At 42.2% G+C, this 23,694-nt stretch overlaps 1 protein-coding gene across 1 annotated transcript; it reads left to right on the top strand.

The window, feature by feature from the left end:
* Positions 1–5,553: 5,553 nt before the first annotated feature.
* On the top strand, positions 5,554–9,954 carry LOC145818564 (uncharacterized). The gene is made up of 3 exons (XM_082912912.1): positions 5,554–7,347; positions 8,284–8,631; positions 8,902–9,954. Exons 1-3 carry the CDS (start codon positions 5,554–5,556, stop codon positions 9,952–9,954), a joined length of 3,195 nt encoding a protein of 1,064 aa, XP_082769038.1.
* Positions 9,955–23,694: the final 13,740 nt, after the last annotated feature.

Genomic DNA, 23,694 nt, shown 5'->3' with positions numbered 1-23,694 from the left:
CTAAATGATGTTAAATCGTAGGGGTGATCACAACCATGGATGCTAGAGGTCAACATGCTCAAAGCTTTCAAGCCAAAATACATAGCACCCATAACAAACATGCCAAGCATGACCAAATGGATAACCAACAGACTTTAAGCATGGAAAAACAATACTAAAAGCTTCATGGAACTAAGCCAACACACACAAGAATCATGGCCTAATCATGAGATGCACTTCTAAGCAAAATGGAGCAATACAAAGCAAGTACTACAAGCATACAAGGAGGCACAAATCCAGCCAAAAACAGAGGTTACATATGACCTAAAACACCTAAAAAACTTCTGAAATGAGGCCAAGAATGATCAAGCACACATGCTACCCTTTTAAGCCAAAAAGCAAGGAAACAAAACAATGAAGGGAGAGGGGTGTCCCTCCCCTATGCAAGACTTCAAACCACCTTTTTTAACACTGAAAATCAACTGGTTTTTAGTGGTGAAAGGACCAAAACACTGCAGTGAACAAAGCCTTACCAAAGAGGCACCAAAATGGACCAAACAAGGCCTAGAAGGGTGAGTTTGCACTCAAACCACAAAACGACCTTAATTAAAGTTCTAAAGCATGAAAATACAAGCCCTTTTTATGTTATACACAAGAGCTAAAACAGCAAGCAAGATAGGTAAAAAAACTATTGCAAGTTTGGGGAATATAAAGCAAGATGCTCACCCTTGAAGAACCCTTGAAGAACAAATGGTCTAGCCCTCTTCTTTTGATCAAAACCAGTCCAAAAAATCAAGAATCAACCCCCCAAGTTCCTCAATCTCGGAGTAAGGTGTAATAGTGTGTGTAATGGTGCAAAAGTAAGGTAAAAACCACCTTTAGGCCAAGGAAACACACACAAAGGAGGGGAGAGAGGGAGATATAGAGATAGAGTGTATCTATATCTCAAAGCTCTGGTTTTTGGTTCCAAAATTCTAACCTAGATCAAAGAGCAGAGCCCTCCTCTTATAAGACTCCCTCTTGCAAAGCTTATACAACAAGCTTGCTTAGAGGGAGATCCCTCCATACACGTGTATGGAGGGAGGCAGAGTTGGTGCCAGCTATCACAGCTGGCACAAAATATTTCCATAAAGTGGATGAACAGTGGTCGGCTGCCCAAAAATGTCATTTCGACAAAAAAGAGTGCCGACTGGCAACAAAATATGCCGACCGGCAATAAAATGTGCCGACCGGCAACAAATAGTGCCGATGGCAGAAAAAGACCAGTCGGTGGCCTCTAGCCACTGCCGGTGGTGTGTGGGGATGCCTCACAAGGCATTCCCTGCCCTTCCAAGGCAAAACACAAGCGTTCGGTGTGAAACCAGACACTAAACGGTTGAGTTCGGAGATCCTGAGGCAAGGCACGCGAACCGAGACTTCCGGGAACTCCAAACGAACACAAACATGGATAATCACCGAGTGTTCCAAGCGGTGACGTCCAAGTCTTGAGGACGGTCAAAAATGGGGTGTCTACACCGACAAGACCATTACCCTATTATACATGATCAAGGGCAATGGAGACCTATAAAAGTGGCACATTTCATCACTTTTGAGTATGAAATGTCCCATTTTCCTTGTGTTCAAATTAACGTCCGATTTGAAACACATGCAATGCAACACAAAGAAGTGCTTATCTTGTCACTTTTACTTGTCAATTTTGTTTCCACATTTTAGCTACCAAATCATTCTTTAACCAATTTGTCCTTTGGTGAGTTGTCCTCTAAGATGAAAGAAGTGTCAACCAAGGGATATTGTAAGGCAAGAGAGAGATCATGCCTTTGATAATGAACTCTCAAAGAGAATTAAACCATTAAGGATGACCTCAATCTCAAGCTTAAAGGATCCCAAGCTTGAAACAACCCTCAAAAGCAAACGAAATAGTGAAGCAAAGAGGGTGGTTGCAGAGATTTAAGTGTTGAAATTAAGTGATAAAAGCACCAAAAACATGCAACCAAGTCACACCAAAGATGTTTAAAGCCTTAAAACAACAAGCTAGTGCAAGGACTTACACTATAACTACACAAAACAAAGTTCAAATGAATCAAACAGCCCAAAACAAAGCTAAAGCAAGCCATTTCTGAGGCCAAAACATGTTGTACTTAAGCTAAGTTAAACTAGAAAAAATGCTAACATATAGAGCTAACTAAGCATGCGAACAAGACAAAAGGAGGGAGGGCTAACCCCTCCAATTTTGGACTTCAAAATGAGTTTTTTTGCCACTGAAAAACCTCTGAAATTCAGTGGTTAAAAGGCCCAAAAGAGTTGGTTTGAAAGTGATGAACAAAGGTACAAAAGCTTTACAAACAAAGGGGTAAGAAGTGTGAACCACCCCTTAACTAAAAATGGCCTCAAACCAACATTTTTAAGCCACAAAAATAGAGTTTTTTACAGTTCACACTTAGCCCAAAAAAATTGGAAAAGATAGAAAAACAAGTATTGAAAAGAAGCTAACAAGACTAGTATTCTACCTCTTGAAGCAAAGAACACTTTTTGGGCTAAAACCACCTTCAAGAGCTCGAAGAAGGCCCCAAGGAACCTCAACTCAAAGGTGAGAGGATTTGGTTTCGGAGATGTAGGCAAAAGTGTAGAGAAACTAGGCAAACACGCACAATTTTGCAAGGGAGAGAGATAATTTTTGTGTCTCCAATTTTTCTAAGCCCCACACATGAGGGAGAGGGGTCCTATATATAGAAAACAAAAATTTCCCTCACAAACATCCAACCATACACGTGCAAGAAGATGCATTAATCTACGTAAACAGCTGGCACAAAATATCACAAAATATCTGTAACAACCCGACCCTCGTATATGCTTGTGATATATGTCCGTCCTTTATTCTGTGCTGCTGAATGCCTAAACTGAAATTGTCCAAGGGAATAAGTTCAAGTAACTATGTTGTGATGCCTTATGAAATGAATTGTATCTGTTGAGAAAGAAATGTATCTGTTATTACTCGAATGATAAAGTAGAAATTGAGGGCCTTAGCAGCTTAATAAACCAAAATTGAACATATATTTGGAATCATCATAATTTTTAGGTAATATTAAGCACTTCCGTGAAATTTCAATTTCGGACATGTAAACGATCGAGTTTTGTCTTATTCTCTCCTTATAGATGTACATATATATGATCTTGGTTATTTGACAAACAAAACAAAAAAAAAAAAGAGAAGAGAGAATTCATCACCCTAGACTTGAGAAGTGGAGGGATAGAGGAAGAAGACCCTTACAAAGGTTGAGATTTGGGTTAAGGTATGTATATGTTTGTCTAATTTCTATCCACACCCCTTCTTGTCATAATTTATGTAAAGATGTTCCTATGATCTTGTACCTAAGAGTTGGGATTGTATTGATGTGAGTATGAGAAGTAGTAAATTAGCAAGATGACCTTACCTTGAATGTTTTGCCTCTATTGGTTTGTTTGAATTCAAATATGTGGCACAATTTTATGTTATGAAGTGAGATGTGAGAACAAATAGAAATCTTGTGAATTGGAGTAATTTAAGTTGTGAGTTTATGCTTTGATTTTTGTTTACTCAAATGGAAGATGTAATTTGGTCCTTGTGCACATGTATTTACATGCTTTGAGCTTATATATTGGTAATTTTAAACTAAATTTTTGAGGTCCTAATCATGTCTACAAGAGAGGGAAAATTGTGCAGAATTTCGGAGTTTTTGAGCAGAATCGCCGCACGTGCAGGGCCTAAGGCCGCACGTGCGGGAACCTCAGCCGCACGTGCGGGAGTCACTGCCGCACGTGCGAGAAAATGGCAAATTTTCGGACTTCAGCACTGCAAAAAAAGCACGTGCGGGGCCTCAATGCCGCACGTGCGGGAGGTGTGCCGCACGTGCGGGAAATCCTAGCCACACGTGCGGCCCAGGGCAGAAAAATCAGGATGCTCCGTTTTGCGTGTTGGGTCCTCTAATGTGGTCAAAACCTGCAATTTATATTATTTGAATGTTCGTTAATTGATCAAAGTAAGTGAATCGAATATTGGTTTAATAAAGATGAAAAGGAACTAATGTGATTTTTCATGTGTGTAGGAAACACCTCAAAAGGAAGTGCACCGCCACAACACAGTGAGTAATAGTACCTCAATGTATCCCTACTCAGCATGTATTATTTATGATGTTGTGACCTTGTAGAAAGTTTTATCGTACTACATTGATGTTGTATCTTGACGTTACGAATTGCACTCTTTAACTAGTGTTGGCATGAAATGATTGGTATGAAATGATATGTGGCCCTAAGTAATTTGATACGAAATTGTGAAAATATTGGAAGAGGTTGTGAAGGGATATACGCCCTATATGAAAACTGGTGACTAATGGAATGTAACAAGGCAAGCGCCACTTGTGAACAATGAAATGTGAGGCCAAGCGCCATTTGTGAACAATGAAATGTGGCCTAGTGCCATTTGTGAATCAATGTGGCTTAGCGCCATTTGTGACTCGATGTGGCCTAGAGTCAGATGTGAATTAATGTAGCTATGAGTCCTAATGTGAAACTACGTGACCAATGGTCATTTGTGAATTGTGAACTAATGAGGCCAAGAGCCATCTGTGAATAAAGACATTATGAGGCCAAGGGCCGATGTGTGAAATATGAATGTCCCTATTATGAACTTGTGGATTGAACAGAACCAAAAGTTTATGTGAGGAATTGTAAATTGTGAACCCAAGAACTCTTTCTGAACGTGTGGAATTTTTAGGCCAGGGGCCATATTATGACAGTTATAAACCGCCGTACAGAGACAGACTAATTACATGAGTTCGGCATTAAATATGTTTACAAACATACTAGCACTATTATTCACTGAGCTTGGCTCACCCTATGTTATGTCTGTTTCTGTAGGTAATCAACCAGGAGGTCGATCTTAGCTCGGCATCGTCATACTTTTGTCATCCTAGGCACAGCCAAGCCTGGAGTCGGGACCCTACTTTTGTGGAAGCTGTTAGATGTTGACTCACACTTTTGTTATTGGCTTAAGTGATATGTACTTATGACTTTGTTATACCCCATCTCGGGGTTAGTTCTGTCTATGTCTGTAAATAACTAACTTTCAAATGTATTTTGGCTTTTGATGTACTTGACCTGTAAAATGTTTTGATCCTGGCATAATTAGTGGCTCAATGGATGTCATACTTTTTAGTTTTTATTAATTATGTTTTATAGCTTCCGGGCAGGCCCCTCTATGGAACCAAGTTAAGTATCCTTTTCTGTGTAGGTCATGCCCAAACTTTTAGGGGCAAGTTAGGGGCGTGACAAGTGGTATCAGAGCACGAGTTGCTATCTCACACACTGATCCATTGAGCCTTAGGATGTCTAGAAAAGACTTAAGTATCATGCATGGCATCCTAAGAATGTATGAAAGATCGATGGCAACGAAGAATGTCCTCTGCTAACACTAACAATTTGAACCTTGTTTGTTGGATATAATTGAATGTTATGCAGGTTATGGTTAGAACCAGGATGGAAGAGTCGGACGAGGCTACCTCGGCACGATTGGACCGAATGGAAAGAATGATTATGGATATGGCGGAGACCCTAAGGCAACAACAGCAACAACCGCCACCACCACCACCACCACCAGTACCTCCACCTGCAGTACAAGATGTTCATGTTGAGGACCGAACCATCACACTCACAAAGGAATTCAAAAAGATGAAACCACCGTCATTCAAGGGGGGAATAGAACCTATGAAAGCTGAAGCGTGGGTGTTGGGAATAGAGAAATTGTTTGAAGTATTTCCATGTACTGAAGCTCAGAAAGTGCAACTTGCCGCCTTTACTCTTGAAGATGAGGCGCGAAGATGGTGGATGCTTACAAGAACAGTGCATCGGGACTTAACATGGGATAGATTTCTAGAGCTATTCTACGATAAGTATTTTCCTCAAAGCATGCGAGATAAGAAGGTGACGGAATTTGAGACTCTTAGACAAGGAAATAAGACTGTTGCAGAATATGAGGCCCAATTTGCTGAATTGGCTCGGTTTGCCCCTCATATGGTAGATACAGACTATAAGAAGGCACGAAAATTTGAAGGGGGATTGCGGGGTGCCATTTTGGACCGGGTTAATATGCTAAAATTACCCACGTATGTTGAGGTGCTAGAAAGGGCTGTTATTGCCGAAGGAAATCTTGCGGCCCAGAATCGAATTTCCGAGTGGAAAGGGAAGAGACAAAACAACCAATGGTCAAAGGGATCCGTTACTCCACCCGCGAAGAAGCACAATTCAGGGAACTTCAGCACCACTACTTCTACTCAAAATTCCACTCCGGTATGTCCAGATTGTGGAAGGCAACATCGAGGAACTTGTCACTGGAGGACGGAAGCATGTTTTAAGTGTGGGAAAACGGGACATTTGGTAAGGGATTGTCCACAACTAGTTCAACAAAAAGGCAATAGACCCGCTACAAGTTCCGCGGGGTCTACACTAACCCCCAATGCGAAGACGGCTGCCAAACCGAGTAATAACAAAGACACGGCAAGACAAGGTAGGGTGTTCGCTTTGATTCCAGGTGATGTACAAAATGCAGCAACAGTGGTGTCAGGTACATTTACTATTTGTGGTCAATCTGCGCATGTATTGTTTGATTCTGGCTCCACTCACTCTTTTGTGTCGAAACTCTTCGCTCCTAAATTAGATAAAATGGAAGAAAACTTACCTTGTATGTTGTGTGTGTCCTCCCCTTTGGGAGAGTCTATGATTTGTGCTACTATATACTTAGCTTGTGAACTTCAACTTGGGGATATGCGGGTGTATGCTAATTTAGTGCCTCTTGATATGACCTGTTTTGACGTTATTTTGGGAATGGATTGGCTAAGTACCTATGGTGCAACTATAAACTGTATGACTAAGCAAATTAATTTTTATCCTGCGGGGCAATCAGAATCTGTGGTTCAAGGGCAAGAAGTGATTTCGCCACCTTATCTGATATCTGCCGTGAAGGCTTGTAATTTAATACGAAAAGGCTGTCGGGGGTATCTATGTAGTGTTTTAGAAGGGCAAGGGATGAATGGGAATATTGATGTGATCCCAGTGGTCCGTGAGTTTCCGGATGTTTTTCCCGAAGAATTGCCGGGCCAACTAATAGACCGGGAAATCGAGTTTATAATTGAAGTGGCGCCTGGAACCCAACCCATTTCAAAGACCCCCTATAGGATGTCATCGGCTGAAATGAAAGAGTTAAAGGTTCAATTACAGGATTTGCTTGACAAGGGATTTATCCGCCCGAGTGTATCTCCTTGGGGTGCACCAGTATTGTTTGTGAAAAAGAAGGACGGAACACTTCGGTTATGTATCGACTATAGGGAACTGAATAAGGTGACAATTAAAAATAAGTACCCCTTACCACGGATAGATGACCTATTTGATCAGTTACAAGGGGCACAAGTTTTCTCAAAAATTGATCTACGGTCTGGCTACCATCAATTGAAAGTTAAAGCCGATGATGTGGAGAAGACAGCTTTTCGAACTCGGTACGGCCATTATGAATTTTTGGTTATGCCCTTCGGAGTTACAAACGCACCCGCCGCATTTATAGATCTAATGAATCGCGTCTTCAAGCCCTATTTAGACGAATTTGTGGTGGTTTTCATCGATGACATTCTTATATACTCGAAGAATGCACAAGCTCATGAGGATCATCTTCGCTTAATTCTTCAAACACTCCGGGAGAAGAAACTGTATGCAAAGTTGAAGAAATGTGAATTCTGGCTACAAGAAGTGGCCTTTTTGGGGCATGTGGTGACAAAGGAAGGAATTTCTGTTGATCCACACAAAGTTGAAGCAATTGTGAATTGGCCAACTCCCACTAATGTAACTGAGGTGCGAAGTTTCATGGGATTAGCTGGATATTACAGGAGGTTCGTTCAAAATTTCTCCAAAATCGCTGTGCCACTTACCCAACTGACACGAAAAGGAGTTGCATTTGAATGGTCAGAGGAACAGGAATCCGCTTTCCAAGAATTAAAAACAAGATTGACAACAGCACCAGTTCTGGCTTTGCCATCTGGTACCGAAGGATACGTAGTTTACAGTGATGCTTCGCACAAGGGGCTTGGTTGTGTGCTAATGCAAAATGGAAGGGTTATTGCCTATGCTTCTCGGCAACTGAAACCCCACGAGAAGAATTACCCCACACATGATCTCGAATTAGCGGCGGTAGTTTTTGCTTTGAAAATATGGCGACACTATCTTTATGGTACAACCTGCGAAGTTTACACTGATCATAAAAGTCTCAAGTATCTGTTTACCCAGAAAGAGTTGAACATGCGGCAACGGCGATGGCTCGAGTTGATTAAAGATTATGACTTGCAGATCCAATATCATCCTGGGAAAGCTAACATGGTGGCAGATGCACTTAGTCGGAAGAATATGGGGGACTTGGCAAATTTGTTGGTAGAAAGAAGAGAGTTGAGGATCGAACTGGATAAGATGAATATGGACCTAGTAGTGCGTGAACAGGAGGCCATACTGGCAGCAGTAGGAGCTCAACCCACCTTGCTGGAAGAGATTAAGTTACATCAATTGGAAGATAAGACTTTGAGGAAAATCTATGAAGAGTTGGAAGTAAAACCAAAATCGGGGTTCAGTTATGTAGACTCGGTATTAAAGTTTCAAAGTCGAATATGTGTTCCCAATATGTTGGAGCTTAAACGGAAATTGCTAGAAGAAGCACATGCCTCGCGATTATCAATACACCCGGGAAGTACTAAAATGTACCGAGATTTGAAACAGAATTTTTGGTGGCCAAATATGAAAAAGGAGATCGCGGAGTTTGTTTCTAAGTGTTTACAATGTCAACAAGTAAAGGCGGAACATCAAAGACCAGCCGGGTTATTACAACCCCTTCCAATCCCGGAATGGAAATGGGAGCATTTGGCCATGAACTTCGTTGTGGGATTACCGAGGACTCCTCAAGGAATGAATTCGATTTGGGTCATTGTGGACCGATTAACCAAGTCTGCCCACTTCTTGCCTGTAAAGACTCAATATAATGCGGATAAGTTGGCAATATTGTATGTGAATGAAATTGTAAGGCTTCATGGTATTCCGGTGTCAATTGTGTCAGATAGGGACCCCAAATTTGTTTCAAGATTTTGGCGAAGTTTACAAGAAGCTATGGGTACCGAACTTACGTTCAGCACCGCTTTTCATCCTCAAACGGACGGTCAATCCGAGAGAACCATACAAACTTTAGAAGATATGCTCCGACTGTGTGTATTGGATTTTCAGGGAAGCTGGGAGACCCATCTACCGTTGATAGAGTTCGCCTACAATAATAGTTACCATTCGAGCATTGAGATGGCACCTTATGAAGCTCTGTATGGAAGACCGTGTCGTTCCCCTGTATGTTGGGCTGATGTCGGGGATAGGGCATTGTTGGGCCCTGAAATTGTGCAATTAACAACTGAAAAGGTTAAAATTATCCGAGAAAGGTTAAAAACGGCACAAAGCAGGCAGAAGAGCTATGCAGATAACAGACGAAGGGATTTGGAGTTTGAAGTGGGTAGTTATGTGTTCGTGAAAGTCACTCCGTTAAAGGGACATCCGAGATTTGGGAAAAAGGGTAAATTAACGCCCCGGTATGTCGGCCCTTTCCAAATTCTGGAAAAAGTGGGTTTGGTAGCTTACCGAGTGGCTCTTCCGCCGAGTATGAGTCAAATACATAATGTGTTCCATGTTTCTATGCTCCGAGGGTACCTATCAGATCCATCTCATGTCATAGACTATCACCAACTTGTGCTGAATGATAAGTTAAGCTATGCAGAAAGACCACTTCGAATTTCGGAGCGACAAGTAAAGCAATTGCGCAATCGGGAAATTCCAATGGTAAAGGTAGAGTGGCAAGAACATTATGGCACTGAAGCTACTTGGGAAAAAGAGGAGGATATGCAGCAACAGTACCCACATCTGTTTCCGTTTTGAGGTAAAAGCAAGTTTGTGGGACCAAACTTTTTTTAAGGGGGGGAGAGTGTAACAACCCGACCCTCGTATATGCTTGTGATATATGTCCGTCCTTTATTCTGTGCTGCTGAATGCCTAAACTGAAATTGTCCAAGGGAATAAGTTCAAGTAACTATGTTGTGATGCCTTATGAAATGAATTGTATCTGTTAAGAAAGAAATGTATCTGTTATTACTCGAATGATAAAGTAGAAATTGAGGGCCTTAGCAGCTTAATAAACCAAAATTGAACATATATTTGGAATCAGCATAATTTTTAGGTAATATTAAGCACTTCCGTGAAATTTCAATTTCGGACATGTAAACGATCGAGTTTTGTCTTATTCTCTCCTTATAGATGTACATATATATGATCTTGGTTATTTGACAAACAAAACAAAAAAAAAAAAAGAGAAGAGAGAATTCATCACCCTAGACTTGAGAAGTGGAGGGATAGAGGAAGAAGACCCTTACAAAGGTTGAGATTTGGGTTAAGGTATGTATATGTTTGTCTAATTTCTATCCACACCCCTTCTTGTCATAATTTATGTAAAGATGTTCCTATGATCTTGTACCTAAGAGTTGGGATTGTATTGATGTGAGTATGAGAAGTAGTAAATTAGCAAGATGACCTTACCTTGCATGTTTTGCCTCTATTGGTTTGTTTGAATTCAAATATGTGGCACAATTTTATGTTATGAAGTGAGATGTGAGAACAAATAGAAATCTTGTGAATTGGAGTAATTTAAGTTGTGACTTTATGCTTTGATTTTTGTTTACTCAAATGGAAGATGTAATTTGGTCCTTGTGCACATGTATTTACATGCTTTGAGCTTATATATTGGTAATTTTAAACTAAATTTTTGAGGTCCTAATCATGTCTACAAGAGAGGGAAAATTGTGCAGAATTTCGGAATTTTTGAGCAGAATCGCCGCACGTGCGGGGCCTAAGGCCGCACGTGCGGGAACCTCAGCCGCACGTGCGGGAGTCACTGCCGCACGTGCGGGAAAATGGCAAATTTTCGGACTTCAGCACTGCAAAAAAAGCACGTGCGGGGCCTCAATGCCGCACGTGCGGGAGGTGTGCCGCACGTGCGGGAAATCCTAGCCGCACGTGCGGCCCAGGGCAGAAAAATCGGGATGCTCCGTTTTGCGTGTTGGGTCCTCTAATGTGGTCAAAACCTGCAATTTATATTATTTGAATGTTCGTTAATTGATCAAAGTAAGTGAATCGAATATTGGTTTAATAAAGATGAAAAGGAACTACTGTGATTTTTCATGTGTGTAGGAAACACCTCAAAAGGAAGTGCACCGCCACAACACAGTGAGTAATAGTACCTCAATGTATCCATACTCAGCATGTATTATTTATGATGTTGTGACCTTGTAGAAAGTTTTATCGTACTACATTGATGTTGTATCTTGACGTTACGAATTGCACTCTTTAACTAGTGTTGGCATGAAATGATTGGTATGAAATGATATGTGGCCCTAAGTAATTTGATACGAAATTGTGAAAATATTGGAAGAGGTTGTGAAGGGATATACGCCCTATATGAAAACTGGTGACTAATGGAATGTAACAAGGCAAGCGCCACTTGTGAACAATGAAATGTGAGGCCAAGCGCCATTTGTGAACAATGAAATGTGGCCTAGTGCCATTTGTGAATCAATGTGGCTTAGCGCCATTTGTGACTCGATGTGGCCTAGAGCCAGATGTGAATTAATGTAGCTATGAGTCCTAATGTGAAACTACGTGACCAATGGTCATTTGTGAATTGTGAACTAATGAGGCCAAGAGCCATCTGTGAATAAAGACATTATGAGGCCAAGGGCCGATGTGTGAAATATGAATGTCCCTATTATGAACTTGTGGATTGAACAGAACCAAAAGTTTATGTGAGGAATTGTAAATTGTGAACCCAAGAACTCTTTCTGAACGTGTGGAATTTTTAGGCCAGGGGCCATATTATGACAGTTATAAACCGCCGTACAGAGACAGACTAATTACATGAGTTCGGCATTAAATATGTTTACAAACATACTAGCACTATTATTCACTGAGCTTGGCTCACCCTATGTTATGTCTGTTTCTGTAGGTAATCAACCAGGAGGTCGATCTTAGCTCGGCATCGTCATACTTTTGTCATCCTAGGCACAGCCAAGCCTGGAGTCGGGACCCTACTTTTGTGGAAGCTGTTAGATGTTGACTCACACTTTTGTTATTGGCTTAAGTGATATGTACTTATGACTTTGTTATACCCCATCTCGGGGTTAGTTCTGTCTATGTCTGTAAATAACTAACTTTCAAATGTATTTTGGCTTTTGATGTACTTGACCTGTAAAATGTTTTGATCCTGGCATAATTAGTGGCTCAATGGATGTCATACTTTTTAGTTTTTATTAATTATGTTTTATAGCTTCCGGGCAGGCCCCTCTATGGAACCAAGTTAAGTATCCTTTTCTGTGTAGGTCATGCCCAAACTTTTAGGGGCAAGTTAGGGGCGTGACAATATCTACAGCAAACATTGGTGGCCGACAAGGATTCATTGATGGCAGTCAATGCACATCAATGGTCGAAAATGGAGAAGTGATGGTGTGCAGCCTCCAGGGATGGCCGGCAGGCCATCAGAAACTTCAGACTAGAAAGACCCGTGCATGGTCCAAAGATGAGACAAAATAGATACAAGGTTTGTAATGCTCCAAGCTATGGAATTCCGCTAAGGACTTTGAGCGCTGGGCAGGCAAACAGACTCGTCACCGAATTTACCTGCAAGAACATCCAAGTCTTGAAGGGCCGTAAAAAATGGGGTGTCCACAGAGGGTTGAGCCACTACTCTACAGGGCCATGATAGAGAGATGGTGGGACACCACAGACTCGTTCTACTTCTCGTCGATCGGGGAGATGACTTTGACCCCGCATGACTTTTCGATGCTCACCGGCCTACGGATCAGAGTTGGTGGCCTGATACCCTTCGATCTTGATATGGCACAGTGGAGGGCCGCACAGATTCACCTCCATGGAGTGACCCCAGACACTGCTGGTCCCAGGATGGTGAGGTACAGTTGGTTCTTGGAGCACTTCTTCGATCTTTAGCTGGCTACTCCGGAGGAGGTCGACCAGTACACTCGCGAATTCCTTCTGTATCTCCTCGGCACTACCCTGTTTGCAAATAGGGAAAATACTGTGGGGTTATATCTCTTGGGGGGCACTGGTGCATCTTCAGCGGTTGAGGGAGCATGATTGGGGTGGTGCCGGCCTAACCACCTTATACTGCTACATGAGCTCTGTATCCCGCTACAAGGCGGGCTTACTTGGCGGCTGTTGGAGAGTCTGGGAGGTGCATTTCATGCTCCCATTTCCTGCTTTGCTTTACATTTCCTATTTATATTTGCTTGTCTGCTATGTTCATAACTGCTCTGTTCACAACTTCTTATCTACCTTCTTCTTCTTTTTTTCTTTTTTTTTATTTTTTTTAATAGCTATGGGTTTACACATATTTCACCTCCCTTGCTCCGGTCCCAGTACAACCACTTGAGTTATCAGTACCCCGCTTCCGATATTATAACTCTAGATTTGAGCAGCGTCGCTGCGTAGACTGAGACTTCCCCTACTTTTGCCATTTCTTTGACACCATCACCACGGATCAAGTAACAAAATACTAGTCTTTTCATTTTACTATTTCCATGCTATTGTTCCACTATGCACTGTTTCTATACCGCTTAGCCTTGCTTTGCATATTCTGTTCACAGGTTGACTGGCATCCTTGGGCAGGCATCCCCCAGGCTTTGAGGGTGATTTATGCTGCTGCATGCGAGGCCTCCACCATGCAGATCCTTTTCGAGGGCCCCTTTAGTAGGGCATACTACTTGGGGGAGCGATTCATCCACCAAACTCGAGGCCAAGCTAATCTCGATGTTCCACATCCTCCTTCTCCCGGTATAAGGATTTTCGATGATCTTCATGACGGGCCTATGATCAACCTCTTGATGTAGGGAGAGGACGGTGATAGACACCATAGGGTCGGCAATTTCACTGCATTCTTGCAAGACCGGGTCATGTGCCTCTTACCAGGGGTGTAGCCCGCACGCTTCCTGAGGCCACCGCTACTGCTGCTGGAGGTGCCCCTGCTGCTGCAACTCATGTACTTCCTGAGGCTATCACCCCCATTCCTGGGCTTCCTGCGATTTCCACCGAGGTCGTATACATGCGACCGAACAGGGTGATTTAGCAGATTCCCCTTGAGCATATCAAAGAAAGGGATCGCAGACTGGTGATCACTCCCAACATTGAGCAGGTACAAATTCCTTTATACTTCTACCCACTGCACCTTACTTTTGTTGTCCTCTGTTATTTCTGTTCACTGTACCCTGTTATTTTTGCTCACTGTACCCTGTTATTTCTGCTCACTGTTCTCAAATGCTTTTCCTTTTGCAGGTACCCAGGGCATATGTTGACGACCTCCTCTGGACGATTGACCGACTACTTCTCATGGTGTGGAGGAGACAGACTGCTCTGGCTGCCCACTGGATTGAGGTATACTTTATCATTAGTTCACTGTTGTTGCCACATTGCCTATACTTTTGTTAGTCCTTACTGATACCTATACACTTTTCAGCTTGAGCCAGTGCCAGCAGCACTCGCAAGACCTCCTCTAGCTGGAAGGAGAAGGAGATAAGGCCCAGTAAGAGGCCGAGGAGGAGCTAATCGGGAGAGATGTCGAGCGAGGCAGCGCTTACCTTCGAAGGAGTCTTTTGACGGGTCTACGACCCCCGAGGACGAGGGAGAGGAGGTTGGCTTGCAGTCTAGTAGCCCCAGTCATGATAGTGATGCACCTCCTCCGTAATCGAGGAGGAAGAGGGCGAGGATGTTTCGATGATTCACTTTTCTTTTCTTTTCTTTTGCTTTGTAGTTAGAGACTAGCTTCAGATAGACCCTTGTATTTTCATTTTTAAAGACTTTTCTTTTGTTTGTTTGTTTGTAGGTTTATTTATTTATTTATTTTGGCTATATTTGCTTTTGAAAGCAATGATCGGGGGTGGAGTCTCTAGCTATAAAAAGAATATTTTGGATGACTTCTCTTGTATAATGTGACATGTGATGAATGAATGGTGCTTGTATGATTATCTTGTACAAGACTGTTACAACTGTGAACGCTTGCTCTTGAATTGATTCTCGAATTGGATAACAACTTGCAACTGGTCAAAATACAAAATACAACTTGATGACAGAAAAACAAAATGAAAACAACCTAAAAACACTAAACAACACTTCATACAAACAAGATAAGACTCAAAACACAGCTCCAGTACACCAATTCAAGAACCTGCCTTCTCTGCAACTGCTCTGCACTGGGTAGTCATTGAGAGCCGATCGGTTCCCAATAGGTACGATTGGCTCCCAATGAAAGCTGGCCGACATTAAAAAGGATGTCAGCCAGTGCAGTCCAGCTTTCATGCACTGCTCCTTCTCAAAGTCTATAAAAAGTGATCCCAAGCTATTATCTCAGTAAAACAACAAGATTTTGATATTTTGCTCCGAAGATGGTGATCCTTCCCAACAATAGGCTTCGAGACTAGATAGCCACTTTAGACAGCTCGAAAAAGGTGAATTTCTGTGGTTTTGGCCTAAACGCTCTTTTCCCTTTGAGCCGCACTCCGCTTTGTTTTCCGTTCCTCCATGCCACGGTCCAATGCTAGAACCCAATTACACGTGTGTTTCACTTCAGATCACAAGAAATGTGTCCAACGCTCTAAGAATTTCAAGCATTAATGGAATCCCAGCATGGCGAAGAAATTATGCCCCAGCCTCGTTTTGGCCATGCACAGGCTTTGGGACGGATGTGTGGGTTTTCAGTACATGAGGCTCGGTCTCCAGCCTATGATGGGGAACTAGACATCCCCGGCTTAGTTCATCGATTTTTCACTATTGGAGATAGGAGTGACCTTCTTTGGCAAGGCTATCGGCAACATGCTCTGTGCTTATGTCTGCTTGCGCACTTCCTTATTGCCCCTAATGTCAGCGTAGCCAGCATCCGGTTGATCGAAGTGGCTCAATGCTTAAAAGAGGGAAAGAGTTGCATGGGTTTGGTCCTAGCTGAAACTTTGATGGGCCTTGATGCTTTCCGTTGACGAGAGACTATTCGGTTTGCAGGGAGTCTGTTGCTTCTTCAGGGTTTTATTTCCCACCCTCCTTATTTATGATTTCACGCACCACTCAGCACTCATTCTCTATTTTCCTCTCTAGCCCTTTCCTTACTTTTCTCTCAACATCTATCTCTCTATTCTTTAAACTCTCCTATTTTTCATCCCTCCCCAGGTATGGTTGATCAAAAAGCTAAAAGTGGTGGACCCTTGCCCCGAGTACTCGCCCAAAGCTTACTTTTTTCGCCAAAAGCTAATAGATTTCCCTTCAGAGGGATTGTGGTGTGATTAGATATATAACCGATTTGCAGCCGACATAACTTGGCGTTTCCCCTGGTTTAATTTACTTGAGATGAGCTACATCATGTCCCACCAGCCGAGTATACAATTGATTAGCCTCACGCACTGCATGTTTTATTTCCCTTTCCGGTTCAGACACCAGTTTGGCCGTGATCAGACACGTCCAGATGAGGAGGTGGACTACCCGGCTTCATTTCCTATTCATGATTCACACTTGCCTCGTGTAGACACCCCATTTTTGACCATCCTCAAGACTTGGACGTCACCGTTTGAACACTCGGTGATCATCTATGTTCGTGTTCGTCTTGAGTTCTCGAAGGTTTCGGTCGCGCGCCTTGCCTCAAGACCTCTCGTCTTGTTTGTTTTGTGCTTGGTTGTGCACCAAACACTTGTGTTTTTGCTTCTGAGGGCAGGGAATGGCTTGTTGGCCATCCCCACACCTCACCGGCCTTGGCTTGAGGCCACCGGCTCTGTTTTCTTGCTACCGGCCAAAGATTTTGGTCGGCCAGCAATGTTTTGGTCGGCCGGCCATTTTTGTTGGTCAATCGGCCATATTTTCCAGCCGACCCCTTTCCATCTACTTTTGGCAGATATTTTATGCCAGCTGTCACAGCTGGCATCCACATTACAACCCCTCTGTATGGAGGAATTTGCCTCTTGTTTAGCTTCTCTTCGAAGCTGGAGGATTTGAGCCTTTATAAAGTGAGAGCCCCTCCTCCCTCCTCCAAGGTTCAGAAAAAATTAGGTGAGAGAGTTTAGATATAGTTTTGTATCTATACTCCCTTGTTTGATTATATTTTGTGCCCTAAATTGAGTTTTGTCTTACTTTTGCACTAGAGCACCTAGCATTACACCATCCTTGGGTTGTTGAGGCCTTAGAAGGTTGTTGTTAGGGTTCTTGGAATGGTTTTAACCAAAGAAAGGTGCTGGAGCTTTGTTCTTAAAGAAGGTCTACAAGGGTGAGCATCCTTACTTTATTTACCCTTTCTTGCTTAGGCTTTTAGCCATTCTTGCTTATTGTTTTGAGCTTCGACTATAACTAATAAAAGTTCTGATTTTGTGTACTTTAGAACTTTGTTTAAGGTCACTTTGAGGTTTGGGGTTGTCTCCCCCCTCCAAGGCCTTGTTAGGCCTTGTTTTAGGCCATACCTTTTGGCCATTGTTTTGGTCTTCACATGACCTCTCTACCACTGAAATCCAGAGGATTTTTAGTGGTGGAGAGGTGGTTTTGAGGTTCTAAAAACCCTCTCCTTGTTGTTTTTAATGCTTGCATAAATGGCTTGTGTGGTAGCATGTGTGTTTAGTTTGTTTTAGCTCCATTTCAACATGTATTAGGCTTTGTTTTGCCATGATACACCTCTGTTTTGAGTTGGTTTAGACATGCCATGTATGCTTCTTGCACTTGTCTTGTAATCCCATGATTTGGCCTTAACATGCATCATGTTGTAACATGTGTTTTTAGCATGATTTTGGCTCAACTCCATGAAGCTTTTAGCCTTGTTGTAGCATGCTTAAGCTTTGTTTTTCATTGTTTTGGTTATGCTTGCATTGTTTTGTATAGCCACCATGCAATCTAGCTTGTTAGTTTTGAATGTCTAAGTTGCTAGCATGCTCTATGTGGATCATTTCAGTGGTTTGGCATCACTTAGAATGTTATTTCAGTCCATATTTCATGCTTATAAACTTACACTTATCACTCCTTTAATGTCTTAAAGAGTTTGTGTTTCATGCCTCATGAATGTGTCATTGTGTATGCCATCATGCTTAGGTCATTGGGATGCCATCTAAGTGGGTTTTTGGGCTCATTTTGACATGTCATAACTTTGTTTTGGGTTGCTTAAATCATGCCATGTTTGGTTGTATTAGGTGTAGTGTAACACCTCTTTGATGGCCTTGCATGCCTCATGATTTTGCCCCTTTGTTTTAGCTTGTTTTGGCTTTGGTCATTGCATGTTTTAGGCTCACTTTAGCATGATTTAGGACTGTTTTGGGTCATACTTGCCATATGCTCTTTGTTTTGTGTAGCTTTGGTTCAAGTCCCTCGACTAGTCTTAGGCTTCAGTCTTGAGCATGCCATGCATGACTTGTTTATGAGATTTGGCATCACTCCTAACCTCATTTCAGGGCATGTAACGTTATCACATTTGCATGCTTTCCATTCCTTTTAAGTGTTCTTAAAAGTTGGCCTTTTGTGCTTAAGTATTGGACCATTTAGCATGCATGTTTGTATGTGCATTTGCCCTCATGTCCTTAGCACTTTGGCCACTGATTTGGGCCAATTTGAGAGCTGCCCATATTGGTTTAAGACCATTCCCGCATGTTGTTGCATGCTTGCCTTACATGTTGTTGCATACTTGGCCCATTACATGTTGTTGCATGTTAGTATATTGCATGTTGTTGCATGCTAACCCCATTGCATTTTGTTGAATGCCATACTAGCTTATGTGTTTAGGTTGTATGCCTATTGCATATCAGCTACATGTTTGCCTCATATGTTATTATATGCTTGAATGTTGTTACATGCCTTGCATATTCGCATACTTAAGTCGCATTTTGCATGCTTGTTAGCTTGCATTTTGTCTTTTGCTTGATGTGTTGTTACATATTCTCACGTGTTCGAATGCATGTTAAGTAATATTGCATTGCTAGTTTGCATGCTCATGTTGCATGTTTTCTTGCATGTTCATGTTGTATTAGCTTGCTTGCATGCCTAGGTTGCATAGCATTAAGCATGCATTCCTTGCCCCTTGATAAACCATGATAGAGGTTGGAGGTCCTTCATTTGTTTTGTGTGCATTTCATTTGACATCAAAATGCAAACTTGGCACCTTGGGTCATCATGCCTTGAAATGCGTGATTGATGGCTCGAGGGTCGAGAACCATACTCCTTTAAGTCTCAAACATGATAAGGAGGGTGGTGGTGCAAACATTGCTTTGAAAATGCATTGCCATGCTCTGTTTGTCCCCTGCTGTAGCAAAACAGGATTTTGCAGGAAGAGATGGCCCGTCGACCATCTTCAGTGCCGGCCGGCCATTAATTGTTAGCCGAGATTACCACAAATGGCTGATGACCAGTTTCCCATGGCTGGTGGCCTCACCTCTTGGTTGGTGACCTCCCACAACTCTTAGGGAGTAGTTTAGAAGCAACTTTGAGACTTGCACAGTGTTCAGAGGTGCAGAGCAATATAAACAGAGGCAGCATGAGTATGGCGATGGATTTCCGAGCGTGCACGCATTCATCCCTCTTCCCGAGGCCTCTTTACTGCTTTCTTAGCTTAATTAATTCATTTAATTAATTAAGTAATGTGTAATATTTAATTAGCTTGTTAGTTAATTAATTTGTATTATTCTTTCGGTCCCTCCCTCAAGAGGGCGCAATCGTGTAATAAGCGTGTGTGTGTGTGATGCATGTCTTCCAACCTCCACTTCTTTCTCCCTTTTACTTAACCGCTTACGATGGTTAGTTCTAGGGAACGTTTCAATTAGCATCCTTATGCTATGCATGTTTGCATCATTCATCTGAATTGCATGCACCGGGCTCGGCGCAGCATACTTACTCGGCGTATCATTCATTTAAATTCCAAGTTGAATACATGTGTCGAATTGTCGCATCTCATATGCCACTTTAGATTAGCCGAGCCTATTCTAGTTGCATTTTTCCTGCGATGCATTAGCCATCTTAACATGGACTTGGATCATACATTTGATTACTAACATGTTCCTTGTTTTGGCTCGGAGTACACTGTGAGTGCTTATGCTTTAGCATCTTGTATGTATGTGAGTGTTAACATGACAGCATGCTTTCCATGAGGCTAATTGCTTATGTGATATAATTGTCTGAATGCCTGTGGGTGAAGGTTAGGTTGCTTGAATTGGGATAATTCATTGAAATCCGTATTTTAGCCTACTTGCGAGTAGCAAAAGTCAAAACCATTTCCAAACAAACGGATATGCGATGCTTTGTAGTGATCTAGTCTATACTTGTGTGTTGTGCACATCACATAGTAATCCTAGCTAATAACCGGAATAAGAACGCATGTGTTTTCAAAAAACTCGATATCATGCTTAGTACAGGCCGATCTTCGGATAGGGCGAGCGAGGGTGCTCATAGCTGACCTTCCCCAATCGTACCCAAGTTCCCGAGCCGAGGCAACTTTGGTGATGACGGACAAGTGGCCTTAGGCAACGAGTCCGGGTTTCCTAAATTCCCCAAAATAAATATTTAGGTGGCGACTCTGTATCTGGCAAAGCAGTCCATGTTTGGCACAGCAGTCCATGTTTGGCACTTCTTTCTTGAAAATCAGTTTTCCAAAACAATTTGCCGGATTTGGACTCTTTGGTGATTTATCAATATCACATCGCACATTATGGGATCAGATTAAGAACCGTGACATTTGAGTCCGAACTGTGGTAGCATAAAGCCCGAGGGCCCGTCCACACCTCGGTACCTCACTGCTTGGAGGATGAGAGAGTTTCTAGCCCCTGCTCCTAGCTTTAGTTACGCCCTTTCTGGTGAGTGTTTAGCTTGGTTTGAGGACGAAGAACAAGTTGGACCATCTTTAGTTGCGAAAACTTCCACGAGTGCAAGCAGAAGACATAGAGCTACCTGACTCAGCTATGTCCCTAGTTTGACTGCTTTGATCTTTCTTTTAGGTTTTATGATGAAAAAGAAACTTTGATCTAAATCAGAGAGTTAGAGAATGTACTTGTGTTGAAATCAACAAAATTAAAGTTGCGAGTACTAAAAATTTCTTTTTGGTCCCAAAAATGGTCCAAGTTGTAAAAGGGTAAAATTTTGAGAAAAAAAATCAACTTTTATTAAAACTTTTCAAAACAATTGTCGGAAACGATCACCACCTGACACACATAGAATCCATCCTCAAGATGTACAACCCCAAATCAACAAATCCCAACTGCCCATAACTGCAGCCGCCATACCGGCTCTTCTACCAACATGAAGATCACAACCGTGCTAACTGATAATAGAGAAAGATGGCCTGATCAAATATGTATGAATAGGAAAGTTGGGTTGGAGATGGCTACACCCGAACTTCAGGATGAAGTTGTCTACGTATCCTAGAAATGGGAATCAGACCTTACGTAGTTCGACTCAGGTTCACTCGAGTATTAACTTTCTCGTTTTGTGCTCTAACTTTTGCCAAAGTCGCCCTTTAGGGTTTTCAACCTTGCGTGCTCACTTTTTCTTTATTTCTAATTTTTCATGCTCTAACTTTTGCCTAGGTCATCCTTTTGGGTTTTCGGCCTAGCGAGCCTTTCAGGGGTAGTATTTCTTCAACTTGTCCATATTGATTGGCTATGAAAACTTCAGTCCATACAGGTCCATGAGAATAATCGCCCCTCCTGACCAAATAGATTTATTGATATAAGGACGAGTCCAATTGGGTCTGAACTTGCCCCTAGGGTCGTGGATGGAAGCCCGGTTGTCTTTCAGAACCAAGTCTCCCTTCGTGAGATTCCTGGGCTTAACTTTCTTGTTAAAAGCCCTAGCAATTCTGTGTTGGTAGCCCTGGACATGAAACAATGCCCTTAGCATCCTCTCATCAAACATCATTAACTCCTCAAATTTGCTCTGTTGCCAGGCCACCTCCACTATCTGACACTCATTCATAACTCGTAGCGACGACACTTCAATTTCAATTGGAAAAACGGTTTTCGTCCCATAGACGAGAGAATAAGGGGCTGCCCCTATAGATGTTCGGATTGAGGTTCTGTAGCAATTTCTCATTCACCACTTGAGCGGTGAAAAGACCGCTCGAGTGGTCTGCGTGATTTCAGTAACTTAAAAAGTCACTTTTTAGATCATTCTTTACACCTTTCATTTCCTTCTTCTCTTCTCTCTCTCTCTAGCTTTGAAAGCCCTAGCCATAACTCTCTAGAAATCTTCTATTCTACTTAGATTTACAACCCCATTCCTTACAAAAGTTGGAGTTTGGGTGGAGATTTCTACCGATTGGATTGGGATTTCACGAAGAGTTCTTCGATAATCTAGCTTTTTGGTCTTGATTCTTAAGATAGGATTATTTTTAAGCTTGTATCTCTTTGATTTGAAGATATTTATGTAGTATTCTTATGACATTGATGAATGTTTGAGTATACAAATTGAAATTTTCTTTCAAAAATATAAATTTCTTTTAATTTTCTTAAGATTTCTACTATTAGTCTTGTGTGGAGAAGTGGTTTTGGAAATACTCTTCTGATCCTAGGAGACGCTAGCGATCCTCTTCTAATCACCTAAAAATGAATAAACACTCCGGTCGGGGGTGCCGGAATTAGCACTCTGACGGGCAAGTCAGTCTTTACACTCAAGTTTACTTGTATTCTAAATTAAGCATAATAGTTCTCACATACCCCTCTTTAACCGTTGTTCCTCTATTTATACTCATTTCCAGGGCCTCGGGGCCTGGTCCACTTTTCGCTCTTAAACTACTTATTTATTCGGCCCCATAATTACTCGGCCTGTTAATTGTATTCGGCCTCCTAATCTTGCAGGTTAGAGCCGAACAAATGTCCATCTTTCAGAGCGTACGCTTCTGACTCTGCCCATTATTCGGCTCCCACAATTGCCCCCTAAACTCCCTATTGACGACAGTTAATTGGTGTGTTTGGTTTTGAATTTGAAAAGTCAAGAGAAACATAAATTAGGCGGCTTCATCTATTCCAATGTGTATGTCAGAACACAGGCCTTTTGGTCATCATTATACGTTCCTGCCTCATTCGTGCATCTTTTGCATTTACTACGATTTGAAACTCCAGTCTCTTTGAATGCATACTTTTTGAATATTAGGGCCTCCTGGATTGCTAGCCGGAATTCCTCCTCTATCTCGCGCCTTCTACAACTTCTTCCCGTCTTTCCGTGTCTCTTTTGCCTCTCGTAAGTTTTCTTCTCTTCTCTTTGTAATCCTATTTTCCATGTTCATTTTTTATTTAGAATTCCCGAATCCTTACTAGAATGGCTAAGCATTTGAAAGACCTCTTTTCCGAGGGTCGTATTTCTGGGTTCCGGAGACATTTCTCTATCCCTGATGATGTCCACATATCTTTAGTGACGGACAATACCCTTGATATGGAGAGGGAGGACCAAAACACCATCGTCTTTCCTCTTCTATCCATTGTGGAGGGCGGGGTTCGCTTTCCCTTGCACCCATTTCTTAGGGCCGTCCTCCACCATTGGGGTCTGATTCCTTCTCAACCCAATGTGAATTTCTTTCGAATCATAATGGGAATCGTAGAACTGAACCGATGCCTTAGGATCAACCTT

The sequence above is a fragment of the Camellia sinensis genome, chromosome 2 (assembly GCF_055761805.1).
Source record: "Camellia sinensis isolate YWXY chromosome 2, ASM5576180v1, whole genome shotgun sequence".
Taxonomy (NCBI): domain Eukaryota; kingdom Viridiplantae; phylum Streptophyta; class Magnoliopsida; order Ericales; family Theaceae; genus Camellia; species Camellia sinensis.
The sequence above is the reverse complement of the archived record's forward strand: the minus strand, read 5'-3'. Positions and strand labels throughout refer to the sequence as shown.

Coding starts and splice junctions, on each gene's coding strand:
- LOC145818564 (XM_082912912.1), top strand. CDS start 5,554: ATGGCGGAGACCCTAAGGCAACAACAGCAACAACCGCCACCACCACCA. Junction 7,348..8,283: donor ACTATAGGGAACTGAATAAG/GTGACAATTAAA, acceptor CTGTTTACCCAG/AAAGAGTTGAACATGCGGCA. Junction 8,632..8,901: donor GGTTCAGTTATGTAGACTCG/GTATTAAAGTTT, acceptor TGGAAATGGGAG/CATTTGGCCATGAACTTCGT.